Below are 22,154 nucleotides of genomic sequence, written 5' to 3' on the forward strand. Positions count from 1 at the left end.
GTATTTAAGTTTTAAAATCATAAAATTGAGATTGTTTATAGCTTCGGTAACCAATCTGGACAAATACTATGATAATAAAAGTAATGATAACGTTCCACATTGTGCAATGCTGTATTTTTCTCTAAAGGTTCTAGCTGAAGCTCTTGGGTATATCACCTATCCTATGCAATCGTTTACGAGTAAATTCGTCTCAAGCCCCTCCACCCACACCCTTGGGAGGTACCCTCCTCATATGTATCAATTGAGAGGGGAGGGGCTGAAGGAGTGGCTCCAGTCCATTCCCTCCGTGGGCAGTTAACTTTGCTAGACTCTCACCGCTTCTCTCAAAGAAACAATTCAGTTAACTTTGCTAGACTCACTGCTTATCTCAAAGAAACAGTTTAAGGATGTCTCCGTGAACGACGGATCGCGATTCAAGATTGCTAGGACGTTAATACCATTATTATTCACTATACTTCTCGCGAGCAAGACTATTTCTCCTTAGGATAAGGGTAATACGACAAAAAGCATTCCCTGTGATTTGCAATACGAAACAACTCTTTAAATGCAACGCTGTTTGATTTATGAGAAAAGTATGGCAGCCGAGACGAAGAATGGCGGAACATCTCTGAGCAACTGTAAAGATCACAGCAGGAGAAAACTACTTGTCGGAGTGGACCTCTTCTGTCTCTTTTTAGGTAAGCCCCTAAATGCACGTTTGGGGGAAAAAAGTCTTACGTGAAAAAACGCTGCCTGTTGCATGATCTGTTCCGTAACAAAACGCTCGATTTTAATTAGAAAATTGCAGTCTGTTACAGCCACCACATTGTATAGGTCATTTTACAGCCGTTTATTTTCAGTGATTTTTGTTTTTGAGCGTTAAGTACTGAATTAATTTGGTTGAATTGCAGTCCCTTGTAACACGGTCAATTGCAGTTAACTACCATTACCTACACGAATCTGCCTTTCTAAAAAGCAAAACATTGTCTCAATGTTAATTCGTCAACTGCAATGCATAAAAAAAGAAAATAATATTTTCTTATTGTTGATATAGTGTTTTTAGAGTATTGATGTTACTGAATCCACCATCACTGTGATATCACGTCTCCAAAATGAAATGACATTCATGAAGCAGTTTTGATTTTGTTTATTTCTGCACAGTACAACACACTTATTACAACTTTATTTCACATTTTGTTTTACATGACATGTCAAAAAGATAGTATGTTTGATCTACATATCTTTAATCTTTTATCTCTTTCAAATTGCGAGCAGACGGTAAAACACTTATTAGTTTTATTTTGTTTCTTCTAATCTGCACACACCTGAACGGTACCTCTGCTTTTACTCTTGAGATTTTCCAGAATGTCTCGCATTCCATAAGGTAGGAATTCTCTTAATGTGCACATGTGGCATTATATGTTGGTGTGTATTGTGGAGTAATTAAGGGAAATGGTGAAAGGGCCAGCCGTGCCCGTGCGTTTGAGTGCGCGCGCACGCGTGCGTTTGCGTGTAGGCTGGAATGTTTCTTAGCACTGGTTTTGATGTCAAACAGCTGCAAACACAGACTTAAGGGTGTCATTGTGGCTGAAACAGTTATTTTCCCCCGGCAAGCCTCTTAAAGGTGTGTTCCTCTTCACGCCTACATTTTATCTATTCTTACTCGTTTAATTTCTGACCCCAGGTCACCACATGTTTTGAATTTGATGTTCTGCATAGCAGTGATTTTCAAGCCGAGGGTTGTGGACTGCTAGTCAAAAGACATGGTATAATGAGCTGATTGGTGCAATTTTGTTTGTTCGGATTGTGGTCAATGTAGTAATATAAGGGAAATATCTAATATTGTGACTCAGTTCATTTAGTCCCTGTGTGTTTATTTTTCTTGAAAATTAGTTGCACTAGTTTTTGGTGTATTAGGATAATTTGTAATTATTTTTGTCCCAGGTTGATGCCAATTGAGAACCCCTACACAGTTACAGTTAGATTTGTCTTAGGACAGGCCATATTGGACAGAAAGCTAAAACTGTTGAAACAGCATGGGAAGACGACGGTACAACTTTTGTTCAAACAATATTGTGATAGATTTACAGTAGAAACAATCTTGGTCTGTCTCCAGGGAGGGTAAATCCACATGATTTGTGCTGTGTGAGCGTACCTCCCCACAGAGAAGCTTGTCAACAAACCAGCAACGTATTTTCTGGCGAGACATGTGGTTTAAAGGGCCACAACCACACGGAGGAAATGGTGGGCCAAAACTGGTGATCAGCGCTCCTTAAATTCTCACACTTTGGTTGTAGTTTAAGGAGGACTGTACTCCATAAAGATCACCCACTTATGCACACTAGTCATCCGTGGGTATGATTTTTCTTTTTTCTAATTGCATTGGAGTTTCTCTCTGCGTCATACGATTGGACCTTGACAACTTTTCAAATGCGTAATTTTTAAACCACGGAAAGTGTTGCACTAAATCTTAAAAGTCACAAAAATTTTGAATATCAAATTGATGTCATTTTTTTTTTGTTAAAGGTACATGAGTAAACACAAATACCGTATTTTTCCGACTGTAAGTCGCGGGTTTTTTTCATAGTTTGGGTGCGGGGGCGACTTATACTGAGGAGCAACATGTGATTTTGGGTTTTTTTTTTACAAAATTTCAAACTTTAAAAAAAATAAATAAAGTGAAACCGCGACAAACGAACCGAGATGGAGCAAGGGATTACTGTAGTTTGAACTGCAAGTTACGTCAGCGGCACAGCGGTTGTTTACATACAGGAGAAAGAATTCGATCACGGGATGACGAAAATGACGAAGAGCCCCACGTACTACCGGCATCATTGTTTGTGCCTTCTTGTTTTTACTTTTTGTGTTGTTTACTTGTATGTATATTGTGCACTATATCTTGTCACCGTGGGATAGTGGGAACGTAGTTTTGATCTCTTTGTGTGTCTTAACATGTGAAGAAATTGACAATAAAGCAGACTTTGACTTTGATTAGCGGCTTTGTTTGTAAGTGACACGGAGGACGAAGAGTTTAAAGGATTTAATGATTTGGAGTGACACAGAAGGTTTGAAAAGCTGTTATGGGTTTTACGCACGCCCGGTCCTACTCTACAGAGGTCTCTTTCAGCTCCATGGATGGAAGTCGGGGGCCGGCGCTCGGCCGGGTGGCTGTCCGGGGACGGTGGATGGGGCTCGGACATGCCTTTTACGCACGCCCGGTCCTATTCTATGGAGTTCTCTTCCACCTCCGTGGCTGGAAGGGCCACCTCCGGGGATGGAAGTCCACTATTTATGTTAGTTATTTGATATATTCTATTTCGTGTAGCAACTTGTATTGTTTTTATCGTTACAGTTCAGTAGTTGAACTCGTTAAACTCTTGTTTTGTTAAATAAAGAGCCATTTACCAAACCGACTTCTTTCCTGGTACAGCCTCGTTTTTCGAACAAATCGGTATTCGAACAAAAAATTCGCGATTTTTTTGCTTGGATGTCGGACGAAATTCGGTTGTCGAACCTCACGAGATGAGCCGAGAGGACCCGCATGCCAACTGACTCAGTTTGTTATTACGTTCTCGTTACTCTGACGATTGCATCAACCCTAATCCTGCCTCCAAAGGAAGTGGCAGCAGTAAAGCCATCCTAAAACATAAAGACGCTCCTAAAGCAATGCGACAGTGAGCGCCCGGCGCGCTGCGGTTGCGTGATCGGACCACATTAACCTCCCTGCGCACTGAGATCCACTTAAATTTTGGAAAGTCCATTAGGACTTTAAAAATATTTTCTAAATTTTAGCGACAGCTCTATCACAATAATGCGACCGGCGCGGTGCAGTTGCGCGGTCGGCGGCACGCTGTAGTTGCGTGATCGGACAAAATTAAGCTCCCTGCGCACTGAGGTCCACTTAAATTTTGGAAAGTACATCAGGACTTTAAAAATATTTTCTAAATTACGTCACAATAATGCGACCAGGGTGGTGCAGTTGCGCGGCCGGCGACGTGCTACGGCGGTGCGCTCCAGTTGCGCGATCGGACAAAAATGCGCAAATGAAAAAATGCTTTAAAAAATCGTTGTTTTTGTTTGTTTGTTTTTTTGCTTGGAACGGATTAATTTTTTTCCATTATTTGTAATGGGAAAACATGATTCAGAACTCGAACGATTCATTTCTCGAGCAGCCTTCTGGAACGGATTGTGGTCGAAAACCGAGGCTCCACTATACTTCGTACTAATCTGTCGAATAACGACGAGGCTGATGTCAACGGCGCACGCGCGGCGTTGTTGACAAAGGACGACGAATCTGATCGATGGATTTAATGATTTGGAGTGACAGATGGTTTGATAATATTGTTGCTTACATGATAGTTATTTGATATGCGTATACTTTATATATTGTTATATGGGTCTGTGGAATATTTAGACGTCAGTGGCGCGGCGCATACGCGGCATCGTTTCCATAAAGGACGATCGACGGATTTAATTAATGAATTGGAGTGAGATACCATATTTTCCGCACTATAAGGCGCACCTAAAAAAACTCCAATTTTCTCAAAATCCGACAGTGCGCCTTATAATCCGGTGCGCCTTATATATGGACCAATATGATTCGTGGATGAGGACTAATTGTTAATTAAAGTAAGCTTTACGTGTTTATTTTGTGTGTTGTGTGATATTAACGTTTGAGCAACGTTGCGTTATTGATATACTGTTATTGTTTTCACTATTTCGAGTGTTACTATATTGTGATTGCATTAACGTTTGAGCAACGTTGAGTTATTTATTCTGTGCGCCTTATAATCCGGTGCGCTTTATATATGGACAAAGTTTTAAAATGGGCCATTCATTGAAGGTACGCCTTATAATCCAGTGCGCTTTATAGTGCGGAAAATACGCTAGTTTGATAAACGTGTTATTTATGTAATAGTCATTTGAATAACTCTGAATATTACGTCAGGCCCGTTCTCAGCTCTTCCTTTGTGTTTATGTCACGTTAGCATACCTATCGTTTAGCCTGTCGCTCGTTCATGTCTGTTCTTGGTGTTGGATTTTGTCGAATAAATTTCCCCCAAAATGCGACTAATACTCTGGAGCAACTTTTTTTCTTTACTTTATTGTGCATTTTATGGCTGATGCAACGTATATTCCGTAACGACTTTTAGTCCGAAAAATACGGCAATATAATGTTTTTTGTTTAAGGAGGCTGGAACGTATTAATGGCATTTCCATACATCTTAATGGGGAAAGGAGATTTGAGTTGGTCACGCACATTCACCAAAGTTATTTTTATATGATGGCATGATAAAATCGACTTTAAGCAAGGGCGTTAGGAATTAGAGCGAGAGAAAATGTCACAGAAAGAGAATTTGCATCAAAATACATCTATCAAGAAAGTCTCAGTGTGCATTGAATGCAAATAAATCAGGCTTTTCCTGTGGCACAGATTACCTGCGAGTTTAGACGGACAGCGAGGAGGTTTTGTGGTGTAAAAACAACTACTACATGTGTGAGGGTGTGCGTGTGTATACCACAAGTGCCTCAGACATGTACACATTTCTGTTCCAGACAGTGAGGAATCCCTCAGCATCGAAAATGTGTGTCTATTTATTTGAATAGTCACACCTCTTGGTATTTTGGCAAATCCTTTCAAATATGTAGCTACATGGCACAGGACAAACATGAAAATGTGAGACATGAGAACTGATGTACAGGTTTTTGATGAGGACATTGTGCCTCATTTTGTTTATTTATAGCCGAAAATAATTGAAATGGCACATAACGTTGGCTTGTCTGTGCTAATGCGAAAAAACTGTTCGCTAACTGTTGTTTTAGCTGGCAGGACGAGGACACAGCCCCCACCACCCCCTTCTCACCCCTGGGCTTTCAAAATGGGAAGGGGGTAAAGGAAAAATCCCAAGATGCTGCATTCACTGCTGATGTTGCACTGTTTAGATGGATGGAGAGTTTGCAGAGTTGAGAAAAATCCCCACACGAGTGTCTGGAAAACAGAAGCTAACACGGTCTTGATGGGATTGGGTTTTTAGTTCTTGACCTCATTTAGGTCTTTCAAAAGCTTTCGACGACAACCAATAATGTCATCCATCTATTTGACGATACTTTCCCTGGGTGGCCTTGTGGTTTGTGTTCAGTGGTTTTTGCATCTTGAATCCAACCCCCGAGAGACGCTCACAAAGATATCAAGATCAGATTGTTGGTTAATATTCGGTTGAGATCTGATTGAACATCTAAGGCTGAGTACATTTGTGTGTATTTGTACAGTTCCAGAAATTCAAAAGATGAAGCTGATCTGGTTGAGAATGGTTGAAGCTCCCTGTTGAATTTGTTTGAGGAATGTGAAGGAAAACAAAAATGTTCATCTCAATAAATCTTGCTGAATATGAAGGGAAGGCCAGCGCAGTGCAATTCCCATCAGCCGCAACCGCATGCCAGGTGGAACTTCAAATGCCCACTCAGCTGTTTGTGTGTGTGGATGTTAAGGGGCTCAGAAACTCAATTGCGTATTGGGTTTTGTTTAACAAAATCTCACACTCCTCACTCCACCTTAAGCCACAGGCAACGCTGACCTCTCCACCCGAGTGCTTTTAACCTTCTCAGACGAGTTCGATGAATTATTCAAAGAGTGACTTGAAAGCATCAGTGTCTTTGAAGAGATTTGAATGTGTTTTCCAAATTTTGTATGCCTCTCTTGTGGGAAAAGTCCTCACTCGGGTTTCAAAAATTGCTCCACTGCTGTCTTTCGGTAACTTGAAGAAGGGGGAAAAAACCTGCTGCCCAATTCCCAAGTGCTCTGTTTGTTGTCACCAGATAAATCTCTTGGCTACTTCAACTTGTTAAAGACACTAAATGAATTAGACACTTCATGGCCATCTTTAAAGTGGACATTTTCAGGTGTCTGCTGTTAGGGGGGTGCTCACTCTAACTTATTTTGCAAGAACCACACGGAGACAAGTTAGTCGTTTTGGGCACCTGCAGGCGGAGAGTCCATTCGTCACTGTGCGTACAGCAATGATCGAATGACGTCTGACTCTCGCTTCCCACAAGACCATCTTTATTAGGAGAAAAAGGGTGGGGGTGACAGTGGACTGAATAGACAAGTAAAAAAGGCCCTTGACCTCTAGATTAGCAGAGCAGGGGATGTTTTACGACATTGTGTAGGATGGAACAAGCTAGGTTATTTATTACTGGTTACACACCAACATAAGCATAAAACTAATCTACCAAGGTTATTCATTACTGGTTACATACATTCCAACATAATCATATGATCAAGATAGTTTTGGAAAACCCTGACATCTGCCAAAAGTGGAGAAGTGTTTTGCTCTGGTCATGGAGCAGCAAGTTATTATTCTTTTTTTTTTTATCTTTGTGTCAACCTGAGCTGAGCTGCACAATGATGTAGGTTTTTTTTCAACCTTAAGATATTTTCATTGTCCTATATGATACATTTTGAAAATAGTATCTCCTACCTCACATGTTTTTCTTCTCAGTGTTCTTTTTTTGAATGATGTACTGATGCAGCTGTTCACTGTGTTGTTTGTCCAACTGCGCAGTGATACTTGTCGCTGTGTTTTTGCACAAATCACCCTTGCCGCCTTACCAGAGAGGATTCTTCTGCAATGACAACAGCATCAGTCTTCACTATAAGAGCAGCACAGTGTCCAACACAGTGCTCACAGCAGTGGGTGTCACTGTGCCTGTGCTCTCAGTAAGTTGTGTTGAGGTGCAGCGGGAGAATGTGGAAGAACATGCATCGGAATGCTCTCAGTTCAAAACGTTGGCTCGTCTCAATAAATCCTTACTCACATTGACATCATACTAAAGAGTAATGTTGTCTAAAAATAGAGAACATGCCTGGTATGATACATTGTATGCCTGGTATGATGCTTTAAAGCAAATCAGCACTCTAATTATAGAACTATAATATTGTAACCAATTACCGTGTTTTTCCATGCAAAATGCGCCCCCGTGCATAATACGCACCCTAAAAATGGCATGTCGATGCTGGAAAAAAGCCTGTACCCATGTATAATACGCACCCAAATTTTGACTCTTAAGTCCGTAAACGTAAAATTATTTCAGAAAAAAGATCATCTTTGGGAACAACCGGATGTTATTCTGCCGGTCAGTATCACTGCGCATGCGCTAACAAACTCGATACCGAAGAAATGTTTCGGATTTGTGTAGGGTACATTGTGACAGCAAACGAGCAGGTGATCGAGCAAGCGTCTGATACGAGAGCATTGTGTTCGTATGGAGCGTGTTTGAAGTGAACAGCAGAGAAGAAAGGAACAAGGCAAAGTGTTGTGAAATAAAATATTACCTGTAATACGCATTTTGTTATTTGCTGATTGAAACTGCTAATTAAACTGTGAATTGAAACTAATAGGTAGAGAACTGAACTCTCGCTCTTCATATAGCTGACGTGTCTTGCGCATCCGTTCTGCGCACACTGTCATGGCGGCCTCCATATGGTATCCGGTCTGCGATGGAGATTAAAAAACAAACAATATTTCACAATAACACACCATCAAGGATTGCACCATCGCATCAAACAATGTGTCGTCAATTATGAATTTTACTGACTAAGTGTGTTGGGCAGGATGGCTGAATGCGATGAACGATTGACAACAAACGAGAAGAAAGGTGTGATTTCAAGTTTTATTTCGAGGGAGATTTTCTTCAAAAATTGTTGTACCCATGCATAATGCGCACCCCAGATTTTAGGACAATAAATTAGTTAAATTTTGCGCATTATGCATGGTAAAACACGGTACTATATTAAAACAGTTTTTATTTAGTGAGTTATCTATGCAATTTATGTATTCTTGGAAGGAATTTAAATTAACACCTAATTAATGGTTGATTAAAAAAAAAGTCCAGCTCAAAAGCAAAATTCCTAATTCATTCTAACAAAGATGTATAGATGAGTAGATGAGCCACGAAATGGATTGAGTTAGTACAGATGTTGCTCTTCGGTTGCCTCCCGCTCGTGCCTATGACCTCTATAATGTGCATATCATTAACCCAGCTCCTCCATCTCCCCCCCCCCCCCCCCCTGCTTTCTCCACGTGTTGCTCACTGCATCTTCACTATAGCCGGCCTGCCTTTCTTGGTCATTGAGACCAGCGCTGTTCAGCCTTACCGTAGAGGCTTTTACTGCGACGATGAGTCCATCACATACCCGGCCAAAAATGGAGACACCATTAGCGACAGTGTGCTTAGTGCTGCTGGCATTCTTATCACCATCCTCTCTGTAAGTCCCCCACCCCCCACTCACTAATTCAATTATCACCATCATCTCTCAGCCACCCTCACTGCTACTAGCAGCACCTACTGACATGTTATGTTTATTGCATTTTTGTCTTAGAAGTTTTTTTGTCATGATATTCAAATGTTTTCATATGATAAGCTGTTTTGGGGAATCGCACATTCGCAGCACATCTAATGTCAGGAGAAAAATAATTAACTATATAATAATTAAATATATACATTTTGGACATCACATAAAATGAAATAATCACAAGAGTCTCAAGAGAAAAGAGAAAAATAATTAAGTATATAATTAAATATATACATTTCTGACATCACAACAAATGAAATAATCACAAGTCTCAAAAGACTTCAGAAGCACACATCCATCCATCCATCCACCCATCCATCCATCTGTCCATCTTCTTCCGCTTATCCGGGGTCGGGTCGCGGGGGCAGCAGCTTCAGGAGGGACTCCCAGACTCCCCTCTCCCCAGCCACTTCATCCAGCTCATCCCGGGGGATCCCAAGGCGTTCCCAGGCCAGCTGAGAGACATAGTCTCTCCAGCGCGTCCTGGGTCGTCCCCGGGGTTTCCTACCGGTGGGACATGCCCGGAACACCTCCCCAGGGAGGCGTCCAGGAGGCATCCTGCTGAGATGCCCGAGCCACCTCATCTGGCTCCTCTCAACGTGGAGTAGCGACTCTACTCCGAGTCCCTCCCGGATGACCGAACTTCTCACCCTATCTCTAAGGGAGAGCTCGGACATCCTGCGGAGAAAACTCATTTCGGCCCCTTGTATCCGGGATCTCGTTCTTTCGGTCACGACCCATAGCTCGTGACCATAGGTGAGGGTAGGAGCGTAAATCGACCGGTAAATTGAGAGCTTTGCCTTTTGACTCAGCTCTCTCTTTACCACGACGGACCGGTACAGAGTCCGCATTACTGCCGACGCTGCACCGATCCGCCTGTCGATCTCGCGCTCCATCCTCCCCTCACTCGTGAACAAGACCCCAAGATACTTAAACTCCTCCACTTGGGGCAGGATCTCATCCCCGATCCGGAGAGGGCAATCCACCCTTTTCCGATCGAGGACCATGGACTCGGATTTAGAGGTGCTGACCCTCATCCCGACCGCTTCGCACTCTGCTGCGGACCGCTCCAGTGAGAGCTGGAGATCACGGCCTGAAGAAGCCAACAGCACCACGTCGTCTGCAAAAAGCAGAGACGCGATGCTGAGGTCCCCAAACCGGACACCCTCAACGCCTCGGCTGCGCCTAGAAATTCTGTCCATAAAAATTATAAACAGAATCGGTGACAAAGGGCACTCCTTGGCGGAGTCCAACCCTCACTGGGAACGAATCCGACTTACTGCCGGAAATGCGGACCAAACTCTGGCATCGGTGATACAGGGACCGAACCGCCCATATCAGTTCGCTCGGTACCCCGTACTCCTGAAGCACCCCCCACAGAACCTCCCGAGGGACACGGTCGAACGCCTTCTCCAAGTCCACAAAACACATGTGGACTGGTTGGGCGAACTCCCATGCACTCTCGAGGATCCTGCTGAGGGTGAAGAGCTGGTCCACTGTTCCACGGCCAGGACGAAAGCCACACTGTTCCTCCTGAATCCGAGGTTCGACCTCCCAACGGACCCTCCTCTCCAGCACCCCTGAATAGACCTTACCAGGGAGGCTGAGGAGTGTAATTCCCCTGTAATTGGAACACACCCTCCGGTCACCCTTCCTAAAGAGGGGAACCACCACCCCAATCTGCCAATCCAGAGGCACTGTCCCCGATGTCCACGCGATGTTGTAGAGACGTGTCAACCATGACAGCCCCACAACATCCAGAGCCCTTAAGAAATCCGGGCGGATCTCATCCAACCCCGGGGCCTTGCCACCGAGGAGTTTTTTAACTACCTCAGTTCGAAGTATTCTCCCCACCGACACACGACGTCCCGAGTCGAGGTCAGCAGCACGCCATCTCCACTGTAAACAGTGTTGACGTTGCACTGCTTCCCCCTCCTGAGACGCCGGATGGTGGACTAGAATTTCCTCGAAGCTGTCCGGAAGTCATTCTCCATGGCCTCGCCAAACTCCTCCCACGCCCGGGTTTTTGCCTCAGCAACCGCCGAAGCCGCGTTCCGCTTGGCCACCCGGTACCTGTCAGCTGCCTCCGGAATCCCGCAGGCCAAAACGGCATGATAGGACTCTTTCTTCAGCTTGACGGCATCCCTTACCGCCGGTGTCCAGCAGCGGGTTCGGGGATTGCCGCCACGACAGGCACCAATGACCTTACGGCCACAGCTCTGGTCGGCCGCCTCAACAATGGACGCGCGGAACAAGGTCCACTCGGACTCAATGTCCCCCGCCTCCCCCGGGACGTGGGAAAAGCTCTGCCGGAGGTGGGGGTTGAAGCTCTTCCTGACAGGGGATTCCGCCAGACGTTCCCAGCAGACCCTCACAGAGCGTTTGGGTCTGCCAGGTCGGACCGGCATCTTCCCCCACCATCTGAGCCAACCCACCACCAGGTGGTGATCAGTTGACAGTTCCGCCCCTCTCTTCGCCCGAGTGTCCAAAACATGCGGCCGCAAATCCGATGACACGACTACAAAATCGATCCTCGCACTGCGGCCTAGGGTGTCCTGGTGCCAAGTGGACACCCTTATATTTGAACATGGTGTTTATCATAGAAAATCCGTGTCGAGCACAGAAGTCCAACAATAGAACACCGCTCGAGTTCAGATCGGGGGGGGGCCGTTCCTCCCAATCACGCCCTTCCAGGTCTCTCTGTCATTGCCCACGTGAGCATTGAAGTCACGCAGTAGAATGATGGAGTCCCCAGAAGGAGCGCTCTCCAGCACTTCCTCCAGGGACTCCAAGAAGGGTGGGTACTCTGAGCTGCCGTTTGGTGCATAGACACAAACAACAGTCAGGACCCGTCCCCCCACCCGAAGGCGGAGGGAGGCTACCCTCTCGTTCACCGGGGTGAACCCCAATGTGCAGGCGCCCAGCCGGGGGGCAATAAGTATACCCACACCTGCTCGACGCCTCTCACCGTGGGCAACTCCAGAGTGGAAGAGAGTCCAGGCCCTCTCGAGAGGGCTTGTACCGGAACCCAAACTGTGCGTGGAGGCAAGTCCGACGATATCTAGTCATGTCCCAAGAGCCAGCTTCTGCAGCCGGGGATCAGACCGCCAAGGTCCCTGCCTTTGGCCGCCGCCCAGCTCGCACTGCACCCGACCCATTTGGCCCCTCCCACAGGTGGTGAGCCCATGGGAAGTAGAAGCACACAGTTCACAAAAACTTAATGACATCCCTTGGCTGACACATCCCACCCAGAAAGAAAACACATTTAGGTTGACGTCTGGAATTGTAGCAAACAACACAAAAAGGAGCAGCAGATAGCTTTCCTAACATATTGTACCTTTTTTATGTGATCTGACCTTCCTTTAAAGCAGGAAGCCACAATTTTTAAGTCACTCGTCGTATTCACTCCAGATGGCCAGAGGGCACATCCTTCATAAATATGTGCACGTCATTTTTTACAAAGGGAAAAAAAACAGGATCTTTTTAGATAAGCCTCAAATAAGCATATCGCCCCGGTGATTGTCTTTGCGGTTTCAGTTTCATATTCATTACTCGCTCAAGGATCGGGCTCTAAAGGCTTAGATGGTGTGAAGTGTTGCGTCTCCCCCCCTCAGCAAAGTGTTTCCCAGAATGGGGCCTATTTCTGTGCCCTCTTCAAAAATGTCTGATGAAACGTAGATCCTGACATGAAAACACCCCAACATGCCTCGTGAAACCGGAGCTCTTCTCGAAAGACGGGAAAAACAATCGTGGCCCCAGACGTGCGCCTGCTGGAGTCTGCCCTCCAAAATCCGACTTAGCTCAGCATTTCTGATGATTAAAAGCAGCGGTGCCTCCCCCACTGCCTCCCATCTTTCCCTCCCACTCTACTGCTCAGTCCTCCTTAAACGTCCTTCTTTACTCCCTGTTGTTTGTATTATTTCCCCCCCCCCCCCCCTCCTTTCTCCTAATCTCAAAACATCGCGCCAAGAGTTTCACTTATGGGACTGGAAGACAACATCCGCATGGGCCTGAGAAAGGGTTCCTGAGCGTGAACAGCTGTTGTGAGTTAACGCTACCCCCCACCCCAATCTGACTCACATGTCTATCGTCAGTCCTAGACGTGGGTTTATTTACATTTGTTCACGGAGGTATGCCCCCTGCGTTGTCAACGTGTTTTCTCAGGTTTAGAATTGCACCAATAAAAACACATTCAAACAGAAAGTTGCCGCTTTTAAGACTTTAAGATGCTTTTAAAGTTAGAATAGTAGGACAATCACAGTTGAACTCCAAAATAGAACAAATTCTTAATACTGGACAATTTTCTCTATAGGACTAGTAGAAGTGATCTATATTCCATTTTTTTTTTTTTTTAAAGTCAGCATTTCAAACATTCTTAACTGTAATCCAAGTATAAACAAATGTGCATAGTAAAACAAATAAGCACTCCTTATCTTCAATGACACTTGTGAAGGATGTGTTCCACTCATCTGGAGTTGAAACAAATATCATTGGCAATAGCAAAACCATAAAATATTCAACCGTGACTATGACCTCACAACTGTCGCAGCATCATCCCACAATATTCTAAGTGAGACAGTAGAAACAAAAATCGTGATCCCACTGCAACAATTATTTTTTTAATTTATACAAAGGGGATCTGTCACTCAATTTTGCCGTGTCCCATCAGATCATCATTGGGGAGAGCTACCGGATCTACTTCCTCAACGAGGGCTCCAAGTCATTTGTAGGGAATCCCTACATCTCCGCCCTGTACAAGCAGGTGGGCGTGTTTGTCTTTGGCTGCGCCATCAGTCAGTCTTTCACCGACATCGCCAAAGTGTCCGTGGGCCGCCTGCGCCCGCATTTTCTCGACGTGTGCAAACCCGACTTCACTACTATCAACTGCTCCCTGGGCTACATCACCGACTACCAGTGTCAGGGGCCCGAGAGTAGAGTCCAAGAGGCCAGGTTTGTCATCATTACTAATAAGCAGGATGGACCAGAATGGTGAAATGAAATTTTTATTGACTGAAACCAACTTACTTGTTTTCTCCTCAGGAAGTCTTTCTTTTCTGGACACGCCTCCTTTTCCATGTACACCATGCTTTATCTGGTGGTGAGTTACTGTTTTGTTGAGTTGTTTCTCAATCGTCCTATTTGTGTATAGCAAGCTGTGGAAAAACATTCCAAATAAATAAGTGTTGAATTTGGTAATTTCTACAGTTTTACCTTCAGTCTCGTTTCTCCTGGCATGGAGCCCGGTTGCTGCGCCCTCTGACCCAGTTCACCCTCATCATGATGTCCTTCTACACCGGCCTGTCCCGCGTCTCTGATCACAAGCATCACCCCACTGATGTTTTGGGTGGTTTCGTTCAAGGTGCGCTGGTGGCCTACTGCATTGTGAGTGCCCCCCCACCCAAAAAGTTTTTACATATGTATAAAATATGTATGTGTTTGTGCGAGTCCTGTCATCTAACAAGTAAGGTGAGACGACAAATCGAATTAATCGCCTCATATTTTAATAATCAAGTAATGCATGATAAAGATAATGAGACAAAAATTACTGACTTATTTTTTTGCTCTCTAGGTGTTCTTCGTCTCAGATTTGTTCAAGGCCAAAGGGAGACGTTGCGCCTTATCTTTGACTCCTGTGAAGAAAGACCTCGTCCCTCCAGCAGACATCAGGGAGAGGAGCAATCATCTCATCATGGCATAGCAAGCCCTGCAAACTGTCCATTCAGAAATCACTATGACAGACACTGGCTCCGCAAACTGGGACTAAATGAACAAGAACAGTGTGTGGAGGAAGTAGAAGATTCCCTAAGATGAGAAAAGGCTGCAGGAAAAACACAAACGGAAACCTGCACGTGTTTGCTGGGTGTCACTGCAGAATTCCATGTTGCAAGAGAGAGGACTGATCAGCCTCCTTTGTGAAGGATATCATCTTGGAGTTGGAGGCCTCCTCCCACTGTCAAGGTTGTTCCATGCGCACAGGGTGAGAAATAGCAGCTGCATCCAGCATGCAAGCAATTATCCTTCCACTCACTCGCTGTGCGGCCCATTCCAGTTAAAAAACAAATTCCTTGAGTTTAGGAAGGATGTTGCATTACTCTTTCTATTGTAGTAATCAATATGCAAATTGTAAAGAAACGTTTGATTTCTAGCACTATGTTAGCTAAACACATTAGCCGTTACCACTTGAATGACCTGAAGTGAAGCTTTTGAAAAGCTTTGTAAACGTTTAGTGTTGTTTGTGATTTCTTATCAATAGTGCACATGAGAGTGTGTGTGTGTGGGGCGGGGGAGGGGGGGGGGGGCGCACATGTACATCAGACGTGGGTCTCATTCTGCTGGCTCGGATGAGTCCCCCAACAAAGCCATTTAATGAAAAGGACTGTCTCTTACATATACCAGACGTCTGTGTGTGTGTGTGTGTGTGTGTGTGTGTGTGTGTGTGTGTGTGTGTGTGTGTGTGTGTGTGTGTGTGTGTGTGTGTGTGTGTGTGTGTGTGTGTGTGTGTGTGTGTGTGTGTGTGTGTGTGTGTGTGTGTGCGTGCGTGTGTGTGTGTGTGTGTGTGTGTGCGCGTGCGTGCACGCGCGCGCGCTATGTGCCTCTCTGTCCAGCCATAGACGGAATACTTGTTCGTGGAGACACTGTGGAAAACAAGCGTCACATGCCGCGCACGTTCTAAAAGTGTTGCTAATCCGAGTGATGATTCACATCACTGACAAATCCTGTGACAATGTCATGTGTTTTATTTTACACAGGCATTTATGTACTTATTGACAGACGGGGTACTCTTTAGAACAGGTACCAAAGCACAACCTCACTAAACAAATAACTTTATAAGGATTTGGCACGTTGTAAAGCACCTTGTAAAACTCATCGTGATGAGTTTCTGCTTCCTATTGGATTGTTACATTGGCTTTGTACACATTTAAACAGGTTTTCATGCAATTTTTTGTTGTAATAGAAAATAAGACTTTTTCTTTTGACAACTTTGAACCACTGATTGAAAGCTTCATTTTACCAGTTCTATTTGTGATTGTCTTGAAGAGCTATAGTGCGTCAGAATTTTATGTTCAGTATGTTACATTGTATCAAAAGTGTTTGTAAGTGTGCCTGTTGTGGAAAATCATCACTCGGACTTTGTGTCTACACCTGTGTAAATGCTGCTTGAAGAGGTGAGCGTCATTGTTAATAAAGAGGGCTTAAAAAAACTTCAGTACATTTCTGTTTAAAGTGCCGCACAGTATTTTTGTTTAAAGTGCCTCACAGTATTTTTGTATTGCCAACGTTCAATTGTTGTATCACACTACACGATGTAAAAGTGTCTTGAATAAAATACGCAAAAATCAAGCCGTTTTCATTATTTTTAACACAAGATTTCATAGGTGGAAACACGGAATGTTTGGTTTTCATGGAGTAATTCAGTAGTGCACCAACTTTGCGTGTGATGGAGAGATCTGGGCGTGGGTCAATGGTCAACTTCCATGCTCAGTTTCCTGTGGGGAAATAGTGCACATTCCAGACTATAAACCCTCTCCCCAATGGCACTCTGGAATAATATAGACTTTGCATAGGTATGGCGGGGTGGCTGTGCACATTTACTTTGGAGAATAGTGTACATAGTAACGTGGTTCACACGCAGGAGATCCCTTCAGGTTCTAACTAAGTCTTATGTCCCCACACGATGTGTCGGTTCGAAAAAACCCGGCAAGCTCATTCTTCACGTTACTTAGAAGTAGGTTACTGTTACTTAGTTTAATAAGCTGCAAAATGTGTTTTGTGTGTTGTGGTTTAACCTATTTGAGGTGAAGGATGACCTGTATTGGAGCGCATTAGCATGTTAGCATGCACTGTGCGCTTGAGTGGACACATTCTGGTGTCACACCGTCTGAAATTAAAACTTGAATTTTGACAGCATGTCCACAAAGATATGCTGTGATATTTGCTTTGTTCGATGTGTGAGAAGACAAATAAGTTGAGATGACAAAGAAAGATGAAAGAAGAATCGTTCCAGGAGTGCAGGAAGGCAGCCTTCAACGGCAGGGGTGCTCTGCCTCACCTGTCATCAACATCTAAAAAAAAAAAACAATAACATGAAATGAATATTAATATTTAGTAATATTTATACATGACTAATTTCGAATATAATTTAAATCGCAGAAATTGCATATTTCTTGTTCAAATACAAAGGTGAAACGCTCCGTTTTGCTGATTGGACATAACACCCACAGTAAAAAGGCACTGGCTGAGGCAGATAGTACTCTGCCGCACTGAAGGGCGACGTTCGTGAGCAAGCGGGTGACTAATGCTTCCCAATTTGTTTTGCTGTAGAGGTAGACACAACTGATATCACAAAGCACAGATCTGTTATTTTGCAGTATTTAATGACGTGAGTGATGATAGACGTGCCCCTGCTGTAGCTACTAGGGGTGTAAATCGCGGGTTTCGTCACGATACGATATAATATCGATATAAAGAACTACGATACGATATTTGCCGATATCTTAAAGCCTGCTGCGATTCATTCACGATATATCGCGATATAGTGCTCTACGATCGATTTTTTTTTTTAATAAAAAATATAGAACAATATCCTGATTTATAACAATTCATACGCAAAATCAACAAGGTACTGCAAACTCTTTATTTAGGAAATTACAAGAGTATTGTATAGGGGTGTAAATCGCGGGTTTCGTCACGATACGATATAATATCGATATAAAGAACTACGATACGATATTTGCCGATATCTTAAAGCCTGCTGCGATTCATTCACGATATATCGCGATATAGTGCTCTACGATCGATTTTTTTTTTTTTTTTTTTTTAATAAAAAATATAGAACAATATCCTGATTTATAACAATTCATACGCAAAATCAACAAGGTACTGCAAACTCTTTATTTAGGAAATTACAAGAGTATTGTAGTATACAAACTGCTTACTTTAACACTGAACTTTGATGTCGTGTTTTTTCTTTAAATGTGCGGCGAGATTTGTGCTCCCTGAATATTTGATCACCGCGTGGCAGGATTTACAAACTGCACGTGTCTTGTCCGTTGAGCCATCTTTTCTTTGGAATCCATAGTGCTTCCAAACGAATGACTTGAAGCCTAAAAGGGAGCAAATTTCCTCGTCTCTTTGGACACTAGCCATAGCACCAGCCCAGGAGCCGCGTACTAGTTGTCGCCTCCCCCTTTCACGTGCGTGCTCTGCTCACAACACAACAACGCCGGGCGCACTGCTCCCGGAGAGAGGAAGCAAGCAACAATGAACTGGATTTCAAAATAAAGTCGCGTCTAATGTCCGAGGTCAAACACGGCGATATAAATCGATGTTTACCTTTAGCATCGATGCCAATATATCGTAGAGCATTATATCGATTAATCGATGTGTATCGATGTATCGTTACACCCCTAGTAGCTACCTACCGTTTTTTTCCGTGTATAGTGCGCCCCCATGTATAGTACGCACCCCTAAAAATGGCATGCTGATGCTGGAAAAAAGCTTGTACCCATGTATAATACGCACCCAATTTTTATGAATTTTTCTAAAAAAAAAAATTTAATTTTTTTTTTTTTTTTTAAGTCCCTATGATCGTCACACACGCAGGGAGGCAATGGGTCCCATTTTTATAGTCTTTGGTATGGTCTTAACTAGGCTGGATGTAATTTTTTTTGTTGGCGTTGATTTCTCCGACTGCCCGTAAACGCACCACCGCGCTCCGTGCGCATGGAGCGTGTTTGAAGTGAACAGCAGAGAAGAAAGGAACAAGGCAAAGTGTTGTGAAATAAAATATTACCTGTAATACGGATTTAGGTAGAGAACTGAACTCTCGCTCTTTATATAGCTGACGTGTCTTGCTCATCCGTTCTGCGCATCTGTAATGGCGGCCTCCGTATGATATCCGGTTTGCGTGTGTGCGAGAGCGAGAGAGAGCGAGAGAGAGAGCGTGCGAGAGAACGCTCAACCGTAGCGCGCCGCCGACCGCCCAACTGCACCGGGCTGGTCGATTATTGTGACAGAGCCGTCGCTGAAATTTAGAAGATATTTTTTAAGTCCTGATGTACTTTCTAAAATTTAAGTGGACCTCAGTGCGCACTGCGCAGGGAGCTTAATTTGGTGCGGTCGCGCAACCGCGGCGCGCCGGGCGCTCACTGTCGCATTGCTTAAAGAGCGCCTTTGTGTTTTAGGATGAACAGCAGAGACCAAAGGAACAAGGCAAAGTGTTGTGAAATAAAATATTACCTGTAATACGCATTTTGTTATTTGCTGATTGAAACTGCTAATTAAACTGTGAATTGAAACTAATAGGAAGAAAACAACTCTCGCTCTTTATATAGCTGACGTGTCTTGCGCATCCGTTCCGTGCATTTTATTTCACAACACTTTGCCTTTCTTCTCTGCTGTTCACTTCAAACACGCTCCATGCGACCGCAATGCTCTCGTATCAGACGCTTGCTCGATCACCTGGTCGTTTGCTGTCCCGTGCGCGCACGAAGCGCGGTGGTGCGTTTACGGGCAGTCGGAGAAATCAACGGCAACAAAAAAAATTACATCCAGCCTAGTTAAGACCATACCAAAGACTATAAAAATGGGACCCATTGCCTCCCTGCGTGTGTGACGATCATTGGGACTTAAAAAAAAAAAAAAAAAATTTAAAAAAAAAATTTTTTTTTTTTTTTTTTGTACCCATGTATAATGCGCACCCCAGATTTTAGGACAATAAATTAGTTAGATTTTGCGCACTATACACGGAAAAAAACGGTATGTCTTGGGAGTGTTGTAGAAATACAGCTGTTGTAAAAAGTTAGTAGCTCAAACATTTGGAGCTGCTGTGATAGCATCGGGCCAAAATTGAAGAAAAGGTGCCTAAACTGAAGGAAAATAACTAAGACTACGGTAAAGGCAAGACTACAAACAGTGCGCGCGCATGTGTGTTGTATTCTCTATGAATGGCCACAGCCTGACATGTTTGTGAACCACCTCTGACCATTTAGCAATCACTGTAGCAAGATTTCCTTAAAGATACTCTCTTAAAGATAGACGCAAGTACCATTAACAGTAAACGCTAGGGGTGTAACGATACATCGATACACATCGATTAATCGATATAATGCTCTACGATTTATTGGCATCGATGCTAAAGGTAAACATCGATTTATATCGCCGTGTTTGACCTCGGACATTAGACGCGACTTTATTTTGAAATCCAGTTCATTGTTGCTTGCTTCCTCTCTCCGGGAGCAGTGCGCCCGGCGTTGTTGTGTTGTGAGCAGAGCACGCACGTGAAAGGGGGAGGCGACAACTAGTACGCGGCTCCTGGGCTGGTGCTATGGCTAATGTCCAAAGAGACGAGGAAATTTGCTCCCCTTTAGGCTTCAAGTCATTCGTTTGGAAGCACTATGGATTCCAAAGAAAAGATGGCTCAACGGACAAGACACGTGCAGTTTGTAAATCCTGCCACGCGGTGATCAAATATTCAGGGAGCACAAATCTCGCCGCACATTTAAAGAAAAAACACGACATCAAAGTTCAGTGTTAAAGTAAGCAGTTTGTATACTACAATACTCTTGTAATTTCCTAAATGAAGAGTTTGCAGTACCTTGTTGATTTTGCGTATGAATTGTTATAAATCAGGATATTGTTCTATATTTTTTATTAAAAAAATAAATAAAAAAAAATCGATCGTAGAGCACTATATCGCGATATATCGTGAATGAATCGCAGCAGGCTTTAAGATATCGGCAAATATCGTATCGTAGTTCTTTATATCGATATTATATTGTATCGTGACGAAACCCGCGATTTACACCCCTATACAATACTCTTGTAATTTCCTAAATAAAGAGTTTGCAGTACCTTGTTGATTTTGCGTATGAATTGTTATAAATCAGGATATTGTTCTATATTTTTTATTAAAAAAAAAAATCGATCGTAGAGCACTATATCGCGATATATCGTGAATGAATCGCAGCAGGCTTTAAGATATCGGCAAATATCGTATCGTAGTTCTTTATATCGATATTATATCGTATCGTGACGAAACCCGCGATTTACACCCCTAGTAAACGCGACTGCATGTGGCGAGTAGTTTAACCGGTTGATGATGCGCACAATTTTCTGCTTTTGCATATATTCAGCTGAGCTTTCTTTTGGCAATGCAAAAAGGCTTTCTTGAACTTAACAGGATGCTTTTTCATGTGGTTGGAGGGGAAAACTGTTGTGTTCCCACTAGTTTAAAAGCTATTAATAGGGGTGTAACGATACATCGATACACATCGATTAATCGATATAATGCTCTACGATTTATTGGCATCGATGCTAAAGGTACCGTTTTTTTCCGTGTATAGTGCGCCCCCATGTATAGTACGCACCCCTAAAAATGGCATGCTGATGCTAGAAAAAAGCTTGTACCCATGTATAATACGCACCCAATTTTTATGAATTTTTTTAAAATATTACCTGTAATACGCATTTTGTTATTTGCTGATTGAAACTGCTAATTAAACTGTAAATTGAAACTAATAGGAAGAAAACAACTCTCGCTCTTTATATAGCTGACGTGTCTTGCGCATCCGTTCTGTGCATATCATACGGAGGCCGCCATTACAGATGCGCAGAACGGATGCGCAAGAGACGTCAGCTATATAAAGAGCGAGAGTTCAGTTTTCTACCTAAATCCGTATTACAGGTAATATTTTATTTCACAACACTTTGCCTTGTTCCTTTCTTCTCTGCTGTTCACTTCAAACACGCTCCGTGCGACCGCAATGCTCTCGTATCAGACAAGGCTTGCTCGATCACCTGCTCGTTTGCTGTCTCACAATGT

General features: G+C 43.6%; 1 protein-coding gene across 6 annotated transcripts; it reads left to right on the forward strand.

Moving 5' to 3' along the window:
- The first annotated feature begins 260 nt into the window (after positions 1 to 260).
- On the forward strand, positions 261 to 16,672 carry LOC133165346 (phospholipid phosphatase 3-like). Of its 6 annotated transcripts, none has more exons than XM_061294923.1 (7): positions 261 to 491; positions 574 to 677; positions 7,542 to 7,696; positions 14,001 to 14,281; positions 14,372 to 14,429; positions 14,537 to 14,690; positions 14,901 to 16,672. In XM_061294923.1, exons 2-7 carry the CDS (start codon positions 575 to 577, stop codon positions 15,140 to 15,142), a joined length of 993 nt encoding a protein of 330 aa, XP_061150907.1. In that variant the 5' UTR covers positions 261 to 491; position 574; the 3' UTR covers positions 15,143 to 16,672. The 6 variants fall into 6 exon arrangements, with proteins under 6 accessions (XP_061150907.1, XP_061150906.1, XP_061150910.1 ...); XM_061294922.1 differs by lacking the exon at positions 7,542 to 7,696 and adding an exon at positions 9,087 to 9,244; XM_061294926.1 differs by having other exon boundaries at positions 261 to 677; positions 14,537 to 14,713.
- Positions 16,673 to 22,154: the final 5,482 nt, after the last annotated feature.

The sequence above is a fragment of the Syngnathus typhle genome, linkage group LG13 (assembly GCF_033458585.1).
Source record: "Syngnathus typhle isolate RoL2023-S1 ecotype Sweden linkage group LG13, RoL_Styp_1.0, whole genome shotgun sequence".
In the NCBI taxonomy this organism is placed as follows: domain Eukaryota; kingdom Metazoa; phylum Chordata; class Actinopteri; order Syngnathiformes; family Syngnathidae; genus Syngnathus; species Syngnathus typhle.